This window comes from Parus major, chromosome Z (assembly GCF_001522545.3).
Source record: "Parus major isolate Abel chromosome Z, Parus_major1.1, whole genome shotgun sequence".
In the NCBI taxonomy this organism is placed as follows: Eukaryota; Metazoa; Chordata; class Aves; order Passeriformes; family Paridae; genus Parus; species Parus major.
In genome coordinates, this window is record NC_031799.1 from 73,636,812 (window position 1) to 73,658,665 (window position 21,854).

At 46.2% G+C, this 21,854-nt stretch overlaps 1 protein-coding gene and 1 long non-coding RNA gene across 2 annotated transcripts in view; one reads left to right on the forward strand and one right to left on the reverse strand.

The window, feature by feature from the left end:
- LOC107216378 lies at window positions 1-8,887 on the forward strand. Its single transcript, XR_004495502.1, has 4 exons — window positions 1-922; window positions 1,860-2,099; window positions 3,730-3,888; window positions 7,800-8,887. It is a non-coding gene; the product is annotated as an uncharacterized LOC107216378 (long non-coding RNA).
- Window positions 5,752-21,854, reverse strand: part of CKMT2 (creatine kinase, mitochondrial 2) — a 23,985-nt gene continuing 7,882 nt past the window's right edge. Inside the window, exons 4-11 of the mRNA XM_015653455.1 lie at window positions 20,219-20,417; window positions 18,578-18,673; window positions 15,934-16,155; window positions 13,017-13,102; window positions 11,073-11,196; window positions 9,293-9,427; window positions 8,894-9,019; window positions 5,752-5,986 (exon numbers count right to left, since the gene is read on the reverse strand). Of these exons, the coding sequence (XP_015508941.1) occupies window positions 5,867-5,986; window positions 8,894-9,019; window positions 9,293-9,427; window positions 11,073-11,196; window positions 13,017-13,102; window positions 15,934-16,155; window positions 18,578-18,673; window positions 20,219-20,417 (1,108 nt within the window). The 3' untranslated portion in view covers window positions 5,752-5,866. The remainder of the gene's footprint in view (window positions 5,987-8,893; window positions 9,020-9,292; window positions 9,428-11,072; window positions 11,197-13,016; window positions 13,103-15,933; window positions 16,156-18,577; window positions 18,674-20,218; window positions 20,418-21,854) is intronic.

Here is a 21,854-nt window from a genome sequence, read left to right on the forward strand (position 1 = left end):
AGCCCTTTGGGCTCCCAGGGCTCCTCCGGGGCTGCTCCTTCTGCCCAGCCCAGCACAGGGTCTGGGGTCCCGGCCCTCAGCAGGTGAGGTCTCACCTGAGGGCTGACCTGAGCCTCGGCGGTGACCGGGACAGTCCCCGGGGCTGTGCTCCCGCAGGAGGCCACCCAGCAGCCTAAATAAATGTTTATGAGCCAAGTAATGCTTCCCCCGCCCCACCACGTCAGGCATCTTGTGCTTTCCGCATTTCCCCAGCCCCCCGTGACGGTCCCTGGCTGATGCTGTAAAGGTACATATGCATTATACACGCACTATGTAAAATATATACAGAATATTGTCCTTCCTCTAGGAGTTATCCCTAGCACTTGGGTCTCCCTGGAGGAACTGGATTTTGCCGATTTCCCGGTTTTTGAGCCCGCTAGAGGGAGGTCTGCACAAAGCGTGTGTTGAACTGTGCCAGGCAGGACGAGCAGGGCTTGGACGGGAATTAGCGCTGACTGCAAATAAAAATAACTGATGAACGCTGCTTAAAAACCAGGAAAGAAAAACAGAAGGGACCAGTATGTCTTTTTAAAAATAAAAACACTCCCTTTGCTGGTGTATTTAGTTACAGCTCGGCCACAGCGTGGGGTTGCTGCTGCAGCTTGCTCTGCTTTCTGCTTTGGTGAAGCCCTAAATGTGCTGTCCTGTCTTTTCCAGCCGGAATTCTATCTGTATGTGTGTCTAGGCAGGATCAGCCATCCTTAACATCCAGCTTTGCCGGCAGTGGAAAAGGGTGTAGGACACTTTTCCTGAAAAATCATACAGCATTTACCTCAAATGTCACTTACTTGGTGAGGCCACACCAATTTAAATTTGCAGTGGTTTGGGATTTGTTGCAAGTTGACATTACTGGGCCGGGAGCTCCCCTGTACCTGGGCACCAGGTGAGTTATGAGCAGCAGTGCAAAGAATTGCATCAATTTTTGTTTTTTAAAAAAAATATATTATTTTTTTTTCTTAGAATACAGCAAATTGTATGAACACAGCATAGTGTTCATATGTTCAAAATCCTCATACCCCCAAAAGGAAGTTTTGCCTGCTGAAGGGGTATCAGAAGCTTTGGCTGTGCACACACACAACTGATGTTATCCTTGTTCACTCTTTTTTGCCTGTACAGTTTGGGTAGTTAATACTACTTGGCAGAGTGTCAGGGTGACTTTTCCTGGTTATTTTAGTTTGAATGCAAGCCTGGGGAGAGAAAGAAAAAATAGGCCTTGTTCCCTCTTAAATGATGTTACATCTGCGAAACTACGAGGCTCCTGTGCAGGTGGTTCACTTTGATTTATTCTCCATAAGATGAGCAGGTTGCTTAGCATTTACTGCTCTGCTTTCTTGTCAGTGTTAAACGATTATCTATGCTATATTGAATCTTAAATATTTTTGGATTCTGCTGGCTGCAACCAGGTCAGCAACCCCTTCAGTGATCCTGTTCAGCTGACCAGCACTGGATGTCATTTCCACAGCTCACAGCTGTGATTCCTTCAGCATATTTAACAAGAGCTTAAATAAGTTGCTCCATCAACTTTTGTTGCTGGATCAACTCAGATATTGATTGCTTTGTATTTATTAAACATCTAAGTGCCTGAATGAACCTTTGAAGGGCTGTGGTCAGTTATTTTATTTGGCTGTTTTACACTGCACAGATGCTGTTTGTTTTTCTTATATCAAAGTGACAATCTGAGGAACGTGGCTCAAGTAGGAGTGTTATACATGCACTGTCAGGATAGCACAAGAATTTTACCTGGTTTGATTTTTGGTGGCTGCCTGTTAAACAGAAAACACTGTTTTCTCACTGGGGAATGTACTTTTTTATTTTTTCAGAAACCCATAGTGAGGAAATGAAGGAATTTCAACTTGATTTGCACAGCACTTCACTTAAGCTTGTGTCTTCAGATCACAAAGTTGTAGTTTCTATGGTTGAAAGAGACAAGGAAGAATGGGTTATCCTCCTGTGTTTGGATAAAATGGTCTTTTCTGCAGTATTGGCTGTACTTTGAAAAACTGCTGGATTTCACAGAGCAGAGGAGAAAGAGCTGGCTGGAACTGCAGGCAGCAGCACAGGTACAGATTCCTTGGGCAGAGGGATCAGCAAAGGAGAGTGCTCTTATCTTCTCAGTATTACTAATTTCTTATATTTCTCTCCGTGAAGAAAAGGGTAAATTTCTCATTTCTACAGGGAAAAAAAAAAAAAAAAGTAGAGATGCCAGTAATGAGAGCTGAGACAGATATTTCTTAAGGGTGTACACTGAAAACTTACAGCATTTTCAAACCAGAATACACATAAAATGAGCTAAAAATTAACTGGCATAATTTATCAACTTCTTTTTCCGCTCTGCTTGGTTCACCTGAATTCCCTGAACAGTGTGTGGATATAAAAAAACTAAAACTACTTTCAGTACCCTTGTTTACTGATAGACTTATTACTGTAATATGACAGATATTTTCTCATTAGGAGCCTAATAGGTTCCTATAATAATTTAGGGTGAATTAAAAATGTGGTATCAGTCATCAGCAGTGATGGGCTGGGCAGATCTGCTGGGCAGTAGGTGACTCCATGCCCTCTTGGAAGATTTGGCTTGGTAGGACTTCTGTGTGCATTTTGGTGTTTCCCACAGGCATTTTTGCAGTTTAAGTGACTGTTTAAGTCTTTAATCTTTTAATTAAACCTTAGGCTGAAGGCGAACTGTAAGAGTCACTGCAGGGGAAAGATGAGCATGCAGGTCTTCAATTGCATTGCAGCAAATCTTATTAGTAAAATAATTCTGTATATAAATACTAGCTGTAACTCATTCCTCATGCTATCTGCTCCTCTTGGTTTTGACGTTTATGTCAGGTGTGCTCAGGTGTGCATGGTCGTGCAGGAGTGACAGAGTCATGAACCTGCAGAGCCTGTTGTCAGTTTTTGCTGGTACAGACAAGGATTTCAGGTGTGAAGTGTGACATGTGAGATCAGTTTAAGTTGTTGTAGCTAAGGACTTCACAGAATTTGTTTGGGTTAGGAGGGACCTGAGAGCCCCCCATTCCCAGCCCAGGCACGGCAGGGCCATCTCCCAGTGTCCCAGGAGCTGCCAGCCCCAATGTCCAGCCTGGCCTTGGGCACTGCCAGGGATCCAGGGGCAGCCCCAGCTGCTCTGGGCACCCTGTGCCAGGGCCTGCCCACCCTGCCAGGGAACAATCCCTGCCCAAGATCCCATCTAAAGTGACCATTTTCTCTTGTTTTGTAATGGGAAATTCCTGCCCAGTTCCCACCCTGCATGAACTGCCTTGTGGAGCACAGGTGGGTTTTGGCAGATTTGGGCTTTGATGAAGCTTGACCTGAGAGATTATTTCTGCTGATCCCTACTTGCTTTGTCAGGAGCATTAGAGAAGTGCTTGAGGCATGGCACATAGCTCCTGAGGCACTTAATCAAATACATTTCAAAGATTTATAGAGAAACAGTGTCCATCAGGAAAGAGTTTTGTTTGGAAGAAAAGGATCTCGACAGTGCAGTACTTGTGGTGTAGGGACCATAAATATGAGAAACAAGAAGAAGCATTTTATGCCAAGAGTTAGTGCACTAACCCAGCTTTTTGGGTTTTGAACCTTTAATATTTCCTTGTTGAGCTGTTAATCTGTGTGCATTTCTTTCTTTGTGTGGGCACACAACCTTTGAGGTTGTTTGTTTCCTGCTGCACCATTCTCTGTCGTCAGGAGCAGTGCAGACATCTCCCAGCTGGCCCTGAAGGCACTGAGGGGCACTGACCCTGCTCCACTCAGAGGAGAATGGGCTCCAAGCAAACAGAAAACTGTCCTGAGCATTGTCATGAGGGAGTAGGACTGAGCATGGATGGTCCTGCTTCGACTTAATAGGTAGGTCACTGCCCAAGTTTGATTTAAAACATTAATTAGTGATGTGAAGAATGAAAATATGTCACTCCTGTGAAGCAGCTGAGCTGCTCTTGCTGACCATTTCGAGGTCATGGAGAGAGAGAGAAAGGTCACAGGAGTGGAAAATGTAGGTGGCAACAAGCCTTTGCAAAATAATCCACGTGAGGAGGAGTATTTTGGTTGTGAAGGACATGCTTGGAAGCCAAAAGTACAGAGAACGCTGCAGCTGGAGCAGAGCAGGGAGTGAGCCATACCTGGGTGTCCCTATTTTGTGCAGACTTACAATTTCCTGTCTGCTCAGAGCACAGGATTGCTCTGGGTTATTTGCTCATCTCAGGCATTTTGCAGTGATTGGTTCAGCCAGGGATCACACCTCTGTGGAGGCTGAGGGTGTTCTTTACCAAAACAGCCACCAATCCCACCCCAGCCCCAGCGTGGATCAGATTTTTTTGAACCTTGTTCCCTTAGTTTTGGGTATCTCTGGGTCTGTTCCAACTTTTAAGCACCCTTGCAGGGCAAAAGGAATTCCCAGTGTCCCATCCTGAATCTGTTGCCTCCTCTCCTGTCACTCTGCACCCCCAAGGAGACTCTTGAGCCTGGTTTCCCCTGATGCAGACTGTGGTGGACATCATTAAGCTATCCTCTCAGCCTTCCTCTCCCAGGCCCTCCTGTGCTGAACCCCATGAGGTTTCCTGCAGCCCATTTCCTCTGTGAAATGCTTTCTCAAGGGCAGTCCTGCTCTCCAGCTTTTATGTGGCCCCATCAGTGGGCTGGCTGGCTGGGTGATGCCCCTCAGGCTGTGGTTAAAGGCACTGGAGCAGAGCCATCAGCCCCACACCAGCCCCTAGGAGCTCTGTTAGCAAGTGGCAGCCTGCTGGACAGCCTGCTGCTGCCCTTCAGCAGCAGAAAAGCAAATTACAGGCTAAAATCTCAGGGCCCACAGTTGGATTTTGTGTTGAGCTGAGAGTTTTGGAGAGCTGACAGTGAAGCCTTTCCAGTTTTGTTTCTATGTAAAATCAGCAAAAGTCTGTTTCCCTCCCCCAGAATTACTATTATTAACCATCATTTGGAAAGCCAGCAGCAAAATGCTAGGGAATGTGCCCAGCATAGATGAGGAAGTAACAGCAATCACATGGAAGCTCAGCCTGCTTTACACTCAGCAGCTTCCCTTCTCAGCCAGCACACCATGCTGCTGATTTTCAACAGCAGCTAATTCACCATCTAGCTCTCAATTAGCTTCCAATTGTGACTTTTAGAGACTGCAGCCAGCTATGGGCCAGCTATCCAGCCACAGCTCTGCAGATATGACTCACCCAGGGACCTTCCTGAGGAATGGTGTTCTGGCCCTGTTTCCATATGTGCAAAAAAGAAGCAATCAGTGGCACTTTCAGCACTTGCTGGGTTTTTTTTCCTTTCCACTGTGCTGCTGAGCACATGGGACCACGGTGAGCACAGAGATGTGAGTGGCAGCACATCCTCACTCAACTGAGCCACACTCCGCTGCCTTTGAAGCTGAGAGGTGCAGGAGGGGCTGGAGCAGGCTGTGCTGGTTTGGCTGGGATGCAGAACATCAGCAAACTGGTCTGCTTGCTGGTTTTTGGGCCAGTCTGCTGCAGCCCAAGGGCACAGGGCAGAAATGAGCAGGGTGCTTACAGGAGATACTGTAAATATGTCCAGAAGTGCAAGTGTGGCACAGAATTAGAGATTTGTGCCTTTTGCACAGCTGAAGTGGCAATTTTCTTATCACCAACCAGGAAAGGGCAGCAGTGCCCCCAAAAAGAGCACACCCCAGTAAAGCTGCACCCAGGCCAGTCTGTGCCAGTGCAGCCAAGCATGGAGGAGACCTCAGGTGTCAGGTAGTGTTTTATTACACAATGTATTTATACAGAGATGTACAGGGGTGCCTTTCCATCAGAACGGCAGCCACGTTTACCCTCAGCTGCAGCCATCAGCAGCAGCTTCATCTCCTGCCAAACTGGGGCAGGGGGGGTGGCACCTTGATGTCTTGACCTTTTTCCAGTTTCTTCTCGCAGTCCACGAGGTAATTGACCCCGTCGATGACAATCTGGACCAGCTCCACCTACAACAAGAACAAAATTGTAGTAACAGAAGGTTTAGCACATCTGTTAATAGAAGAGTGGGAAGCTGTGCTGTCACAACAGCAGAGCTGTCAGTGAGGAGGGTCACAGACATCACACCTCCTCTGGCACAGGGAGCAGTGGCTGTGCAAAGCCACAGTAATTCCCTTCTGTTTGCCCCAAGTTTGGACCACCAGCAGCAGAAACCTTCAGTTAAGCCCCTTAACTTCCACCAAACTGTGCTCCCACAGGAACAAACCAACCAGGCAAAAATCCTTATATAAAGTGTTGAGGAGGGAGCTGAGGGACCTGTTTCAAACATGACCCCTGAGAGTGTGCAGGTGCTCCACAGGTGTTGCTGGGCACAGCACACACAGCTCAGGACTCACGCTGCTCTGCAGCACCCAGCACTCCTTTGCTCCCAGATTTTGAGTTGATGCCTCAGGATTTAGCTTTTATATTTTTCAGATCCTGTGCTGCTTCAGTGTGTAACCCTAAAACTCCATGCCCTGTCAGCTGCTGATCTCCCCTTTTATTCAGACACAGCACATCCCCTCTAGGCCTGAAACTCAAGGACACCTCACTGGCTCGGGCCCGAGAGAGATGTAAACAATAGAGAACTGAGGGGGGAAATTGGAGAAAATTACCTCATTACCTTAAGCTGTAATTGGAGAATTAACCCTGATATGCAAATGGAACAAACCTTTATCTTTATGAAAAACTCGTGACCACTGTCCGTCTTGGGTGTAGCCCCTCAAAGGTTTCTGACAGCCCAAGGTATATCTATTGAAGGTCTTTAATAAATATGCACTTTATCCTCTTTACCTTGTCTAGGCTCTGTTCCAGGCAGCCACTCCAAGGCATCAGTGACCAGGGTGGGATTCACCCCAGGCCCAGAGCAGCACCCAAATTCATAACTCTGTATAGCAGGGGGTGGTGGTAATAACCTGTTTCACAATTGCTGAAGAACACAAGGGGCCCTGTCCCCAGCAGACAGGTGACTTGTGAGGACCACAGACCCTGTGACACTGTGAGGCAGCAAGATGAAGCTGACATTTCTTAATCTCCATGAAATGGTTCATTAGCAGCCTTTAATTTAACGTGTTAACTGGCTTGTTAAAACCAAATGCAAAGACTAAAGCCCATTGTCTCTTTATTGTGACTGTTGCTGTTTTTCAAGGGATTTGTTTTTACTACAAAGCATTTTGGTGGCTTAGTAGTTTGTTGTCTTTTTACAGACTAGCTGTGTTGGGAATTCAGAGGTCTGAATTTGCAGCCTCCATAAGAAAACAAATTTCATATTAAGTTTGTATTGACCAGTAACTGAAACAGAGCAAAAATGCAAACAGTTTTATCTTGCACCTTTGGGAACATAATTCAGCTCTGTAAACACATTTACAATATAATGGAATTTATTTAATTATGTACTGAAAAAAATTTATCCTATAATAAAAGTTTTTTTATCCCCTTGAGTATGTCTTGTGTTATTTAGATTTCAGAATCTCCAAGACAGGGCTTGTGTCTTATCTCTTGCCTTAATCCTTTGGATCCTTGCTGTAGGAGGCACCACTGACTTCAGTGTAACTCTTTGTATAAGCAAAAATTTGTAGGCTTAGGCTGTCAGTCAGCAGGACTCAATTAATCATGCTGTGTAATCCCTTTTTTATTATTCATGTTACTTTAATGTAAAACACACATGATGATGTCTGTTAATAGATGTCTTTGTCACAGGCTGTTTTGGCAAATAATACTTGATATAGCTTGATAGTATTTCACTCTTATTTATTTTGTTCCCTGTTACTTATTTCATTCTAGGTCCAAAGGAACACAGGTGCCCACATCCAACTTCAATATTTACAGTTTCCAGACATCTGTCCATGGCTGTGGGGACATGGAAAGGCAGGTGTGGATCAGAAAGCACAGCTCACCCCAGCTGGGCTGTCCCTGTGGCAGGAGGGCACTGTGGGCTGGCTGAATGCTGTTGTCACCCCGGTGCATTATCCCAGGTAATATTTCTGTTATGAAAACTGACCTAGAATGAGTCTGGCCCCAGGTCTGGGGCTGCAACACTAGGACTGCACCCATATCCAACCTGCCAAAGCCTCGGGGCTTGGCTGAGTCCGAGCTGTGGGAGGAGGCTGCGGCTCCTGGGCATGGCTGTTGCTCCCCATCCTCACTAGCTCTGCTCTTGGAACTGCTCTGCCTTATAAAATATTAAACATGAGGCTGCAGTGAGGGGTGAGACCCGAGCTGCTCCAGGCTGCAGGGTCATTTCCATGCTCTGGCACAACAAATTCCTTCTCCCTGAAAGGGAGTGAGACATTTTCACAGCACATGTCTGAGGTGCACCCATCTCGCTGCAGTCTGTGCCCTACAGGGAAGGCTCAGGGCACACTATTAAATCTTTGCCCTGGTTTCAATCTCTGATTTAAGCACAGCTCTCTTGTGTGCTCTGCTGAGAGCCACACAGGACAGGTGAAACAGCCCCAACTCCTCGGTCACTGTGGGGTGGCAGCCTTGTGTAACCATGGAGAAAATGTGTGACGTGGTACGGAAAGGAGCACAGCATCCTTCACCAAGCCTTGCTTTAGTGCCCGAGTCCCAGGTTGGTTTAGGACTCTGTGGCTGCTTCCTTCCAGCACCTGCACACCCTCACAGAGACCCTGATGACATGGTTGTATTTGTGCAGCTTGCTCAGGCCTGGGTTTTTGCCAACAGGGGCATTTATCCAGCACCTCATGCACGTTAACAGTTTTCCTTTCAGTGAGCACTGCCACCAGATTCACCAGGAGTAAAAACTGCCACGGATCCACTGAGGTCAGCAGAGGGAAACTGACCCATGCCAGTGCAGATCTCAGCTAAAAAGCAAGGGGAGAAGAGGGAAAGACATGCCAAGATGAGCAGGTTACCTCTGAGCGGCCGAGGCGGTCCAGGTTGGAGATGTCGTAGATGTCGGCCACAGCTGCCGTGTCCACCCCGCCGGTGCCACGCTTCTGCAGGCGCAGGTTCTCCAGGATCTTGGAGAACCTGGGGTCCTGTCAGGAGGAACAGCTCTGAGCCTTTCTCCTGGTGTGCTGGGCAGAGTCACAGCAGAGCTGTGATCATTACAGCACTGCCAGAAGGACAAGCAGAGGGGGAGAGTTTTCTCACTCCTTCGATTACAGCCCATCTTTGCTGCTTCCCATGCTGGTTTTGCATGCACTGTCCCTCGTTACACACACCCTGCTAGTGTGCCATTTCTCCTGTGCTCCCTCACACCCCGGGAGAGCTGGCTGGTGTGGCTTAGGTGAGGTTTACACGCCGTGTACCTTGCTGAGCCTGGGCAGCCTGACGTGGACTCCTGCGCGCAGCCCCGTGCCCAGGTTGGAGGGACAGGTCAGCACGTACCCCAGACGCTCGTTCCACATGAACTCCCAGCCCCGCTCCTTGATCAGCCTTTCCACCTGTGGTGGAGACAAACAGAAAGGGCAGCATCCACCAGTGTCCTGCCTGAAGTTACCCATGGAGCAGCAGGAATTTACACCTGGGTGCAGTCTGGTCTGGGTGTGACACAAATGCTTGCACTTCTCAGTGCCACAAGGGTTTATTCACCAGTCCCTCATGACCACAATATTGCAGACCCGTGGTCACTTCATCCAAAAACTCCCTGCTGTGGTGTTTTGGTAAAGCCTTGGCCCTTGGAGCCACATCTCCACCTAAGAGTTGTGGCTTTTGCCATTTGTTTACAACTCTGGAATTTGGAAGCGAGTTTGAAACACAGGACCCCAAAGGACTCAAACACCATGAAGCAAACAGAAGGGGCTGAACCTGAGTTTTGTGTAGCTTTCTAGCTGATGTCATGGCTCCTTGAAGAGGATGTTTGGCCTCTGGTCTCTGACCAGAATTGATAGGAGAGTGAAATAATTACCTGCAGGAAAATCACAAGGGTCTATTGTCCTTTGAATAACCTGTTCACTCATCTATGCTTGTGCAAACCCAATACAGTTTCAGTTCCATTCTCGTCTCCCCCTGAGGAGAACTGGATACATAAACCAGCTCACAAGACTCCTACAAATACAGCTGAATACTTCAGGTCTGCAGAAGGATACAGAATAAATGACTCTCCTAGGATTGCTTCTGTATTTTGTGAGGCTAACACAACTGATGGTGGGAAACTAGACCCAGTTTGCTGCCCCAGACACTGGGGGCACAGCTCCCAAAGCTGCCCCATCACTTTCCATGTCCACAGGCTGCCATGAGCTCAGCTCAACAGCAGAGGCAAAGCTGGGAGCAACATCTGCAACATCTGGTGGGGCCACCACCTGTGCACTGCTCCATCTCCCAGGTGTGCCTGGAAAGCCACCCTGGAAACTCTCAGTGGCCACCTTGATGCCAACACAGCACAAATCAGATGGCTTTGTTTTTCTGTGCCCCAAAACCCACTGCAAACCCTAACCCAGACCATTCCAGGCTTCCTTGATATTACCTGTGGGGTGGAGGAACGTTCTGTTTCTCTGGTGACTCAACATTTTTTGTGCCAGATCAGGTCAGAGGGCTGCACTGGGCCATACCTGGATTGTCTGGGTAAAAGTGTTTCAAACCACACCCTCTCCCATGAAGCTTTTCTTATCACTGTGATTAGCTAGACCAAAATAATACCCAGGAGCCCTGGCTCTGAGTTGTCAGTATTTTAGTCAGAAAACCCCATATCTCCCCAAAATTGTGGGTCCTAAACTCTGAGTCCTGTGCACAACCTCAGCAGCCTCCACTCTGCTCCCAGCCTCAGAAATGAGGAGGGTGAGCCAAATAAAGCCTTCAATCAAGCAAATCAATCCAAATAAAATGATTCATTTACGCTTTCCCACAGTCCTCAGGCCCAAAAAAAGAGGGGGGAAAAAAGAAAAGGGATATTCATTTATTTTCCCCTACAACTCAGCTAGCAATCTGCCCATGTTTCCTGCTTCACCTGTGTTGATGTGGGTTGTGGCCTGATGTGACTTTGTTTTGTTGCTCCTAGAGATGTCAGCTGAGTGTGAACCACCGTAAGCTGGGCTGACAGCAGTGAACAAACAGGAACAAACAGGAGTAATAAACTCATGGAGACTCTACCTCTTTTAATCCGCGGCAGAATCTTTCAAAGACACGTTTCATGTTGCCGCCCTTCTCCATGGAGATCACCCTGGTGTGGTCCTCTTCATTAATCCAAATGAGAAATGTCTTCTCATTGTTGTGCCTAGTCAAGAGGGGAGGAAAAATTAAATAATAATACCTTTAAAAAGGCAAGCCCTGAGAAATAATTCTCAGTGTCCTTAGTTTTATCAGAGTCTTTCCAAGCAGCAGAGATGTTAAACATGTCATAATCAAGCTGTTGTCTGGAGAGAGGGATTGCAGCTGGTTGCACCCTGGATCCCTCACGCCTGTGGCATTGCAGCATCTCTTGGGCACAGCGTGAGGAGAGCTTTCTGCTCACACCGTGCTGCTGTGCTGCTGGGCAGGGAAAACGTGTGTTCCTCCATCAGGAGCACAGCCGTGCACACAGCCAAGGAAAAAGCCAAGCTCTGCACCCTCTGTCCTCAGGGAAGGGCTCTGTTGCTCTCACAAGACCCAAACCCCTACGTGCTGCTGGGAGCCAAGTAATGTGTGCTTACTTCATTTTGTTCTCCCCTGCCTCCAGTGCCTGCATCCCTCAAGGGATGTGTCTGGGATCCCTCGGTGACCCTGCTCTGCCAGAAAGGACAGAACCCCTGCAGACCCACTCCTGCCTCAAGCAGGCAGTCAGGACTGGGTCACTTTCCCTGCTTTTTCTCTGCTTGGCCAGTCTCCTACTACTGCCTTCCTACAGCACGTAGGAGGTGATTGATGGGATCAGACCCGTGTGTGCCAGCACTGAAATATCACCAGGTTTAAGGCACACGAAAGTGAAAGTTCAAGATCACTGAGATCCTGACTTTCAGCTGGTCTTTTGCCACGTCTCCTTTTCGTTCTGCAGTGAGCAGTGCTGAGCAGGTGTAAACATCCTGTGTCCTGAGGCTGGGGTCAGGCCAGGTCAGCCACCTCCTCCTCAGTCACACACAAATGCTGAGGGAGGGTTTTATAAATAGTCTGAGTTTGGCCTAACTCACCTCCCCTTTTAGTTAAACAAGTGTCCCCATCGCTTTCACATTTAAACTGTGCCACTGCTGACTGTGCTGGTGGTGGAAATGGTCCTGCAGCCCCTAACATGGACAGGATGGAAACCATCAAAAGCAAAATTATTTCCATGATCTGCAATTTGTGCAAGATTTCCCTTTTTGACAGCAATTTTTTGCAGGAGACAAGGCAGATTTTCAAGATGTGGCTTTCAGAAGTACTTTCCAATCACACTAAATTTTTTTTTGTTCCATTTTCCCTGATATTTCATATGCAAAAGAAGCCAAAACCCAGGTCTGTTTTATTCAGGAAAACCCTGGATAGTCCCTATGCTGTTGGTACTTTGTTTGTGGAGACAAGGAATGAGGTGCCTCAAGCTTTGTCCTTTTCCTCTTCCCCAGACTTCGATGGGGACCAAAGAATCTGCACCCTGTTGAATCTAACAGGAATCTTGCTGAAATGAAAAAGCCCTCCCAGTTTCCCAGCTGGGTTTTGTGGGTGCTCAGGTGTCACACCAGGTGACTCCTCAGATGCTTTTTGGAGTCAGAGCACCTGGCAATGCCCTCAAGTGCAGCAGGATGGATGCAGATGCACCTGCATCCTCTGCTGATGCTTTGGGCACCCATCTCAGAGCTGTTACCCTTCATCCCCACAGCAGATACTGTATTTGGGTGCAATATCAAGCGTGTTGTGACAGGAGAAGCAGACCTAGAACAGAGCAGGAATTCCCTGTCTCCTTTCCATCCCGCTCATTTGGGAGGAAGGGGTCGTTCTCAGCCCTGGGAACTGAAACATTTCTCTTCTTAGGGCAAACTGTGCATGCTGTGAGTGCAGGGCCGGAGCTGTGAAGGGTGAGGACAAGGAGGGAGGCTTGTAAGACGATCTTTAGGCAGGACACAGGACTCTGCAGGTCACACAACATACCAGATTCCTCTGGCGTCCGGCCAGTCACGGGCCATCCCAGCACATGTGAGCAGAGGGGACACGGGCTTGTCAAAGAGAAAGTGATCCTGGGCACACAGACAGGGCCAGAGCGAGACAGAGAAAACAAAACAAAACTCCAGGTTATCCCTGAAGAACTCTAACACTGTCCAGAACCCTTCTTGTGAAGGCACTGGAAGCAGAAGCAAATCACACAGTACAGCCTGGGAACCCGGCTCCTCTGCCTGGAAACTAAAATCTCTTCAGGGTGATTTTCCTCAGTCATGCAGATTCTTGCTGACATGTTTTGCCAAAAACATTTTTCAAATGTAGGGAGGGATGGGAGGTGGGACCTAGATCCACATGGACACACCAAAGGATGCTCTGCAGGACCTGGCTCCAGAGATCTGCTCTGCATTCAGACACATTTCAGCAGAGGAGAGGACAATCAGTTCATAAAGATTGAAAAAAAAAAACAAAACAAAGCAAAACAAAAACCAAACAATAAAAACTGCTATGTCTGGAAAGACACTTCTCCAGCATGGAGATTGAGGTATTTATTCTGACCATGAACTCGAGGCAGGAATTAAATCAGTGCCAATTTCAACCTTTAGAATCACAGGCTTGTTGTGTTCCTTAACAGAGATGCTATTTGTGACTTATTAAATGTAGCACTTGCTGTGCCACCAACTTCCCCATGCCTAATACTTTAGATTTTTAAAAATTAATTGTTTTGGGGTTTCTCTTCCCCACCCTGAAGAAAATAAGTATTTTATTATTGATTTTCACATGTGTGCTAAAAACTAGTATTTCTTAGTTCCTTGAACACTGCCATATCAAATGTTGGGGGGCTTTTACTGGCAGTGCTGTTGGTTTTATTTATTTTTATTTATTTTTAAACCTAGGGCTTAACTAGAAATAGTGAGGCAATTTATCCAGAAGGCATATGACGTGGCAGACACATTGATGTGGCTTTTTTCCCTTAATGAAAAATGTAATAGTAATTATTATATTCTTCATTTCACTTAGGTTTTCATCTTTGAATGCTTTGTAATGGACACGGTGCAGCCAGAACTCCAACCATGCAGGAAGAAAAGGTGTCGAGTTCCCTTTGTTCTTCAAAGGGACACAAAATTTCCTCCCTCAGCCTGCTCCTCTTGACACTTTGCTTGAAACAAAAATTCTGCTTTTTGCCAGAAAAGAGCTGTTAGTTTTCTTCATGAGCATATGGCCCAAATCTCCAAAACACCAAATGCCTTCTGAGTGCTGAGTGCAATTCAAGTAGCACTGATTTATTTCACTGAAATAAACTTTGATCTTACAGGGCTCAAATGACAGCTTTTAAAAGGTGTCAGGAAGCCTGATCCCACAGAGGTGCCAGGTCCTGGGGTGAGCTCTGCTGTGAGGTAAGGAATGCACCTCAGGTTACAACATCAGTTTCTGATCTCTCTAAATTTGCATTATCAATCATGAAACCAAACAAAATGAGATAAAATGCTGAACCAATGAAGCCTGTTCCTCTTCCCACAGGAAGGTTCCCTTAAACTGTGAAGGAATTACATTCTCCACACTCCTGTTTCAGCCTCTGCTTCCTGAGGAGCTGTCTCCTGCTGAAAATAAAACCTGCAGTAGGTCATCAGCGTCCTGCCAATAAACACATTACCAGGGACATTCAATTAAAAAAAGTTACTGACCTTACATAAATTCTTTACTCCTGGTTAATCCAAACACCTGGTTCCAGGGTTATAAATAGTTACCTTATTCCTAGCTCCCCTTTGGTTGGTGTTATGAAATAATGTCAATATATTCTATGATGAATATAGCTAAGAGTGTACAGCCATTCCTCTGGGTACTTAAAACGCACATTCAAGCTTTGTTTGACATGTCACATGCTGTGGCAAAGTCCGTGGTGAAAATCCTTGTGTTTCCATCTGTGTGACAATGAGAACTCTTCTTATGGGCCTGACCCTTCAATTCCTTAAACACAATGGCAGGACTGGGAAAAAGTCACCTGGGTGCATTAAGCCACGGCTACTTTTAGGAAATTAGAATTTGTGTAGTGTTCACCTATGAAGTTACAGCCAAATTTTGGGAAATTAGAATTAGTGTCATTTTGACGTAGAGAAATCACAGGTAATGCCCCCAGCCCCTGCAGTGTAGAATACAGACACCATGTAATATCTATCTCAGTGTAATACTTCTAGTTGGAATGGTTATTAATATAGAAACTATCAATCCTTGCTCAAGGAAAGGTCCTGAATTTGTCTCATTACCTGTCCAGAGAGGTGGCAGCAGCCTCGAGTGTTTGATTTGACACAGGCCCCACTCTCTGGAATATAAATCCCTGCCACAGACCTGCACAGTGATGTACTTATCAGAAATACAGACCCTGGGTGGCTGGCTTTGCCATTTAAGTATTGACATAATGCCTTAGGTTTTGCCTTTCACGTTCCCAGGTTGTGCCCTGCCCTGGTGTGTGACTCTGAACTCCACACACAGTGACAGCAAGCTCTCCTCACAGCTCAGGCACACACAACAATCCTTTCCCAGCCCCACAGCCAAGGGCAGCGCTGCAGCTTTGGGCCCAAAAAGCACAAACAGCCCCGAGCTGAGGAGAGCAAGCTGGGAGGATGGGACTGCATCCCCTGCAGCTGGAATTGCACAATCCACCCCGAGGTGGGGATGGACCAAAGTGATCCAAGGGTGAAACTCCTGAGCCGTCCTGGCTGGAGCCAGGGCCGGGCTCCTGCAGTGCCCAAGGTGATCCTTGGAAGGGCTTTTAATGGATCCTGCTTTATTCCTTTAACCCTGCCCAGCCCCGGTTCCTGGAGCCTCTCCAGGCACCAGGAGCGCAGTGTGGTGGTGCTGGGCTCTGCGGGGAAGCCCCGGGGATGAACCTGAAATACCCAACAGGACTTACATCGATGAGCTGCTGCTGCTCCCGCTCGGTCATGCTGGTCAGGCTGTAGTACTTGCCGGACAGGTCTCCCCGCAGGCCGGAGAGCGCGGTGACCACCACGTTCTCCACCTCCCTGCGCTCGGCGCGGCTGCAGGCGGGCGGCAGGCTCAGCCCGCGGATGCTGCGCCCGGTGCGCACCCGCGACGACAGCACATAGCGCTCGTCGAACTGCCCGTGCGTGATCTGCGGGGGTTAAACCTCGCTTAAACCCGGAATTAAACACTGCACCTGCTCCTACTTACGGCCCCGCCGCCGCTGCTGGCAGTTAGGCGAGTTAGGCGAGTTAAAAAATTAGGATTTTAACTGGAATAAGGAATAATTTATGTGTGTCTGTATATATATATATATATATATATACATACACATATATATATATACAGACACACATATATATATACACACAGATATATATACACACTTATGCGTTTATTTATTTATTTATTTATATTATACCTTATAATACTATATAATTATATATAATGATATATAATTATATATAATGATATATTATAAAATATAAATTACATACATTTTATATATAATTTTTATATATAAATAATAACTTAAGGGAATTCGAAGTGAAAAAACTTATTTATTATATATTTATAAATATTTATACATATAGTAAATATAATTATATATAATATATAAATATATATTTATATATTATAAAATATATTTTATAAGTATATTTATTATATATAAATAATAACTTAAGGAAATGCGAAGCGAAAAACTATTTATTTATTATATATTTATATACAATAAACCTAATAATATATAAATATATACTATATATATAAAATATATATTGTATATTTTATAAGTATATTTATTATATATAAATAATAACTTAAGGAAATTCGAAGCGAAAAAATATTTATTTACTTTATATAATAAATCAAATTATATATAATATATAAATATATATTTTATATATTATAAAATATATATTACATATATTTTACATATATATTTGTTATATATAAATAATAACGTAAGGAAATTCAAAGGGGGAAATATGTATTATATATTTATATATATTTATATATTGTAAGCATTTATATATGATATATATTATAAAGGATATATTGTATATTTTATATATATATTTATTATATATAAATAATTTTTTAAGAAAATTCAAAGTGAAAAAAAATAATAAAAGAATCTAAGAAAAGAGCAATGTAAGTGCTTAATGATTACTAGGTGTGGTTAGGCTATACACCTTCTGCTTGTAGAAGGAACACATAGTCAACAAAGGTAAAGATGAAATGAGTAGATCAAGGAGATAGATATATATAGATATATATATATGGATATAGATAGATATAGATATAGATCTATCTATCTATCTATCTATCTATATATCTATATCTATATCTATATCTATATCTATATCTATATCTATATCTATATCTATATATATATAAAAGAGACCAGGGTACATAAATCACTCCACTTGTCTTAAAGATAATTAGAATAAAACCACGTGTGATTTACTGGTGCTAAGTTGCGTTTGTAGGAGGAGACAAGATACAAGAGCCTCGTGGAAAGGAAGGAGGTGAGGGACCTCCTGCAGGTGAGGGACCTGAACTGTGTCCAAGAGGACCAGGAGAGCTGCCAGCAGCACACAGGGGGAAAGTTCAAGCCCAAGGAAGAGTAAGATTTCATTAAAAGGACCCCAGACCCATTCCAAAAGAAGGACTGAGCATGCCCAGAGGGGCGTGGAGCTCATTACCATACGAAATGAGAGCAGGCGGAGTCAGGCAATGAATATGTATAGGTGTCCTGTGTCATCCTATCCATATGTAATACTTTAGAAATAAATAGAGAATAAGGGGCAGTGGAGGATGCACATGACCTTGGGAGAGGACTCCATGTGCCACCCAGCTGTAATAAACATATCCTCCCTAACCTGAAATACTTAGAGTGCTCTGTCCATGATTTTACTGCTTCCACAGCTTTTAAACTGCTTTTAGGTATGATAAAATGTGTAAAAGGAGAAGCAAGGCTTTCAGGAGGTGCAAGTGGGCTTCAGCAAGGTGAACTTTAAGATATGTTTGATATTGCAAAATGTATCTCCAAGATAGCATGAGCAGAGAAATGAAAACTATAAAAAGAGGAGTACCAAGCTCAAAGTAGCATCAGCAGACTGCCCTAGACTGCTGACATCTGCAAATTGGTGAATTGTGCAAACACTGCAAAAATCTGCAGTGAGATTGTGGTTAAGGAGCTCAGAATAAATCTATGAGGTCATCTAACTGTAACAGCATGGGTGTGGGAATGAGATGGGCTTTAGGATCCCTGCCAGCCCAACCCAGCCCATTTTCTGATGGGTCTGTGACCTGTAAGCTCATGAGCAGACCCACGGTGCCCACTGAGGCTGTGTTCCTAATGTTTGGTACAGCTGGGGCTGATTCCCTGCTGAGAACAAGGGCTGCAGCTGACAGGGCCATGACTGCCACACCATTTTCCTTAAACATAAAAAAATTAGGTCTTCCCAGCTGGACCAAGGGAAATGAAAGCACTGGTGCTTACAGCATCATCACTGGAATAAGCAGCTCAGAGCCTTTCTGGTGTCATTGCTCTGTTTCAGTCCTACCTTGGATGCATCCAGGTCCGTGTGATGCCTCATTGTCCGGGGGTCGTAGCCATTATGTCTGGCCTTAATGACAGGGTCAAAAATCTCAGCAAACACCTGTGGGGTCAGGAGAGTCTAGAGAGAGTCTGCAGCACCACAGAGACACATCCCCACAGCAGCTCCAGGCAGAAGCTGGGCTTTGGGGTGTATTGCCCACCAGAACAGACCCCCAGAGCCCCCCAGCCCGTGGTTGCAGTCCATGCAGGAGCACCCTGAGTCCTCCCTGCTGTGCTCCAGGTTAGAGCCACCTGGCTCAGGTGTGCTGCACATCAGGCACACCAAACCTGAGCCAGGTGTGGCAGGTGTGCCAGCCCAGCCTCCCTGGGACACCCTGGGGAGGAACAGGCCCCACTGCACCAACCAGACCTCGGGGTCAATAACTGTGAGGTCTTTCTTTTGTTTTCCTCTTCCCCCTGCAGTGCTAAATGCTCTGTCCACCCTAATGCTGTTTGTCTTCAGCTTTCCTCATGGCTGTGTCTCAGTGATGTCTGGCACTGCCCAGGAGACATTTCTGCCTCTGCTGCCTCACAATGTGATTTCCACATTAGGCTGGCTTGGCGTGTCTCGGAGTGGGATCGTTGTTTTTCCATGAATTAGGTTTGGTTGCAGGCAGGAGGGCACTGCTGGAGGCGGGTACCAGCTGCTGCCGAGCGGGTACATTTCATTACCTGCCACTGCAGCACAGGGGACACCTGTGGCAATGCCACGTCCTCCTGCTTTCCTTAACCTGGAGAAGCAGGGAGAACACCAGCCTGTTCCCAATGTACCCTGCTGGAGTCTGAGACACACAGTGTGTGTGCCCTTGTCTCTGGTGCCTGGCTCTGAGATCCAGAAAAACACTGAATTTCATACAACATGAACTTTGTGGACATGTTTTCATGAAAACAGCTGTTAAAGTTAGAAAAGCTAAAAGTGTGTGTAGATTAAAGAGTTTTCTTAAGTCACTGGGTGAAAAAGTTAGAGTTTAAACCAGTTTAAAGAGCAGAAGAAAAAATGGGAGATTTAGAGTGGTGTCTCTTTTCCTTCTTTCTTCTTTGTTTTCTTGTCCTAGAAGATTTTAAGTAGTAGGAGGTGACTGGACAGAAAATGTCACAGTGCAGCACACAGGTGTTGGGTCATTGGGTCATTAAGAAAAATAATATATGTGTCTATTGTTAATTGGGTAAAACTAGGTATAAAGATAAAGAAGCTGTGCAGTTTGGGGCTATTTTGTGCTCGCAAAGCCAAAGTGAGCCAAAAAGAGCAGGATGAATTGAACTTGAGTAAAAGTCTAGAAAAGTCTGCCAAGTTTTGTGATAACATCCTAATAAACATGAGAAACAGATCCTCACAAGCTTTGGAGTTTTCTTTGGAGCCAGAGAACTGAGATAAGCGGGACTCCCCACGAGGGAGGATCCCAAAGGAGCTCAGCTCAGAGAAGCTGAGCAACCCAGGTGTGAAGAGAATTGCAGAAGTGTGGCAGAATCAGAGAAAAACAGATTAAAAAGTCATAGTACCCTGTGGGACACAACTTGTCTGAGGAACACGCTCCCTGTCGGGAATGTTTCCACCTGATGGGAGCACCGCGAGCACAGGCCCGGCCAGGCCCGTGTGCCCTCTTACCTCGTAGGACTCCTCGTCCCCGGCCACCATGCCCACCGTCTTGATGAAGGGGTGGCCAGGGTTGTCCACCCCGGTCTGGATGCACTGGTCCAGGGTGTAGCCGTTGGGGGTCATCTTGTCCCGGAGGCGGGAGTAGATGCCCGGGGTCAGGCACTCGGCCATGCAGTTGTTGTGCTTGCGCAGGTCGGGGTAGTCAGCGCTGTGGGGACAGGAACCCGCGGCGTTACTGTGTGCCCTGCACAGCCATGCCCCACTCTGTGGGAAGCTAAAAGTGTATTTCCCCTTGGGCTGCGTGCTGTGCTGCCCTCCAGGAGGGAGGGAAGGTTCTAGTGCTGAGCACAGCCTGTGTTGTGCTGCGCTTTGGGCTGTGCTGGGGGCCGCAGGGAAATGGGGCCAAAGGGACCCAAACGGGCACTGACCCCACTGAGACATCTCAGGCAGGCAGGGGAGAGCCCCAGCTCTGGTTTGTGCAGCTGGACACAGACTGGAGTCTGGATGAAGCAGGGCTCTGTAGGTGTCAGCCCCGGGTGCTGTCACAGCTCTGTGGCACCAGAGGGACTGTCTGCCCTGCCAGCTGTGTCTGAAACACCAGGGCTTGGCTGGTGGCACTGCTGTCCCAGGCTGTGTGGAGACAGGCAAAATAAAGATGTGAGGCTTTGGCAAGGCATTTTTCAACTCTGTCAGTCCTCAACTCTCTTGTACTTGTCGTGGTTTGCTTTATGTGGTATTCCTCTAAGAATATACTTTAGCTAGGATTGTATAAATTAAATAATAAAATGAGTCTGTCAGAGCCTGATCCACATTATCTTTGGCAAAGTCAGAGAAAAAGGCCTGTAATTAATTTCTAACCATCAGCCAGTCAGTTTTTACCAGAATTAGGAGTATTTCCAGTACAGCAGTAATACAGGAGATTATTACTGCTTGCATGGAGGAGATATTTTCACATTCTGCTGGAGCAGAGTCCATACAATCAGCAGTCCAATTGGTGGGCCTGCAAAGCTGTTGGTCAGTGATGAGTTAAATGTTATGATATAAATATAATGATGTACTACTAAACCAGAGGCATATATATGGCTTGCTTTGTTCAGCAGTGTTGGTTTTGGTTGGTTTGGGGGCATTTTTTGAGAGCTGATATTTCACTGATGCCTCAGGATTTTAGTTTTTTATGTTTCAGCTCCTGCAGTGCATTGGTGCCCAGCTCTGAGCTGCATGCAGAGTGTCACCCACTGTCCTCACACTTTGCTCACACACAACAATCCCTCTGGGCTTGGAGCTCAAGGACACCCCACAGCCTCAGGCCCCAAAAGCACAAACAAAAGTGACTTGGGGGGAGCAAACTGGGGCTAAATGACTTCATTTAATTCATTTAATTGCAGGGTTAACCCTGAGATGTGAATGGACCCAAGTTAGAATTGTCTGAAACACCCATGACCATTGTCCAGCTTGGTGTAGGCCCTGGGAGGCTCCTGCCAGCCCAAGGTGCAGCTACTGAAGGCCTTTAATAAATAAACACTTTCTTCTCTCAGTCTTGTCTGGCCTCTGGTGTAGGTGACACTCCAAGCATCACCATCCTATCCAATGGATCCCATCCCATCCCATGGATCCCATCCCATGGATCCCATCCCATGGATCCCAT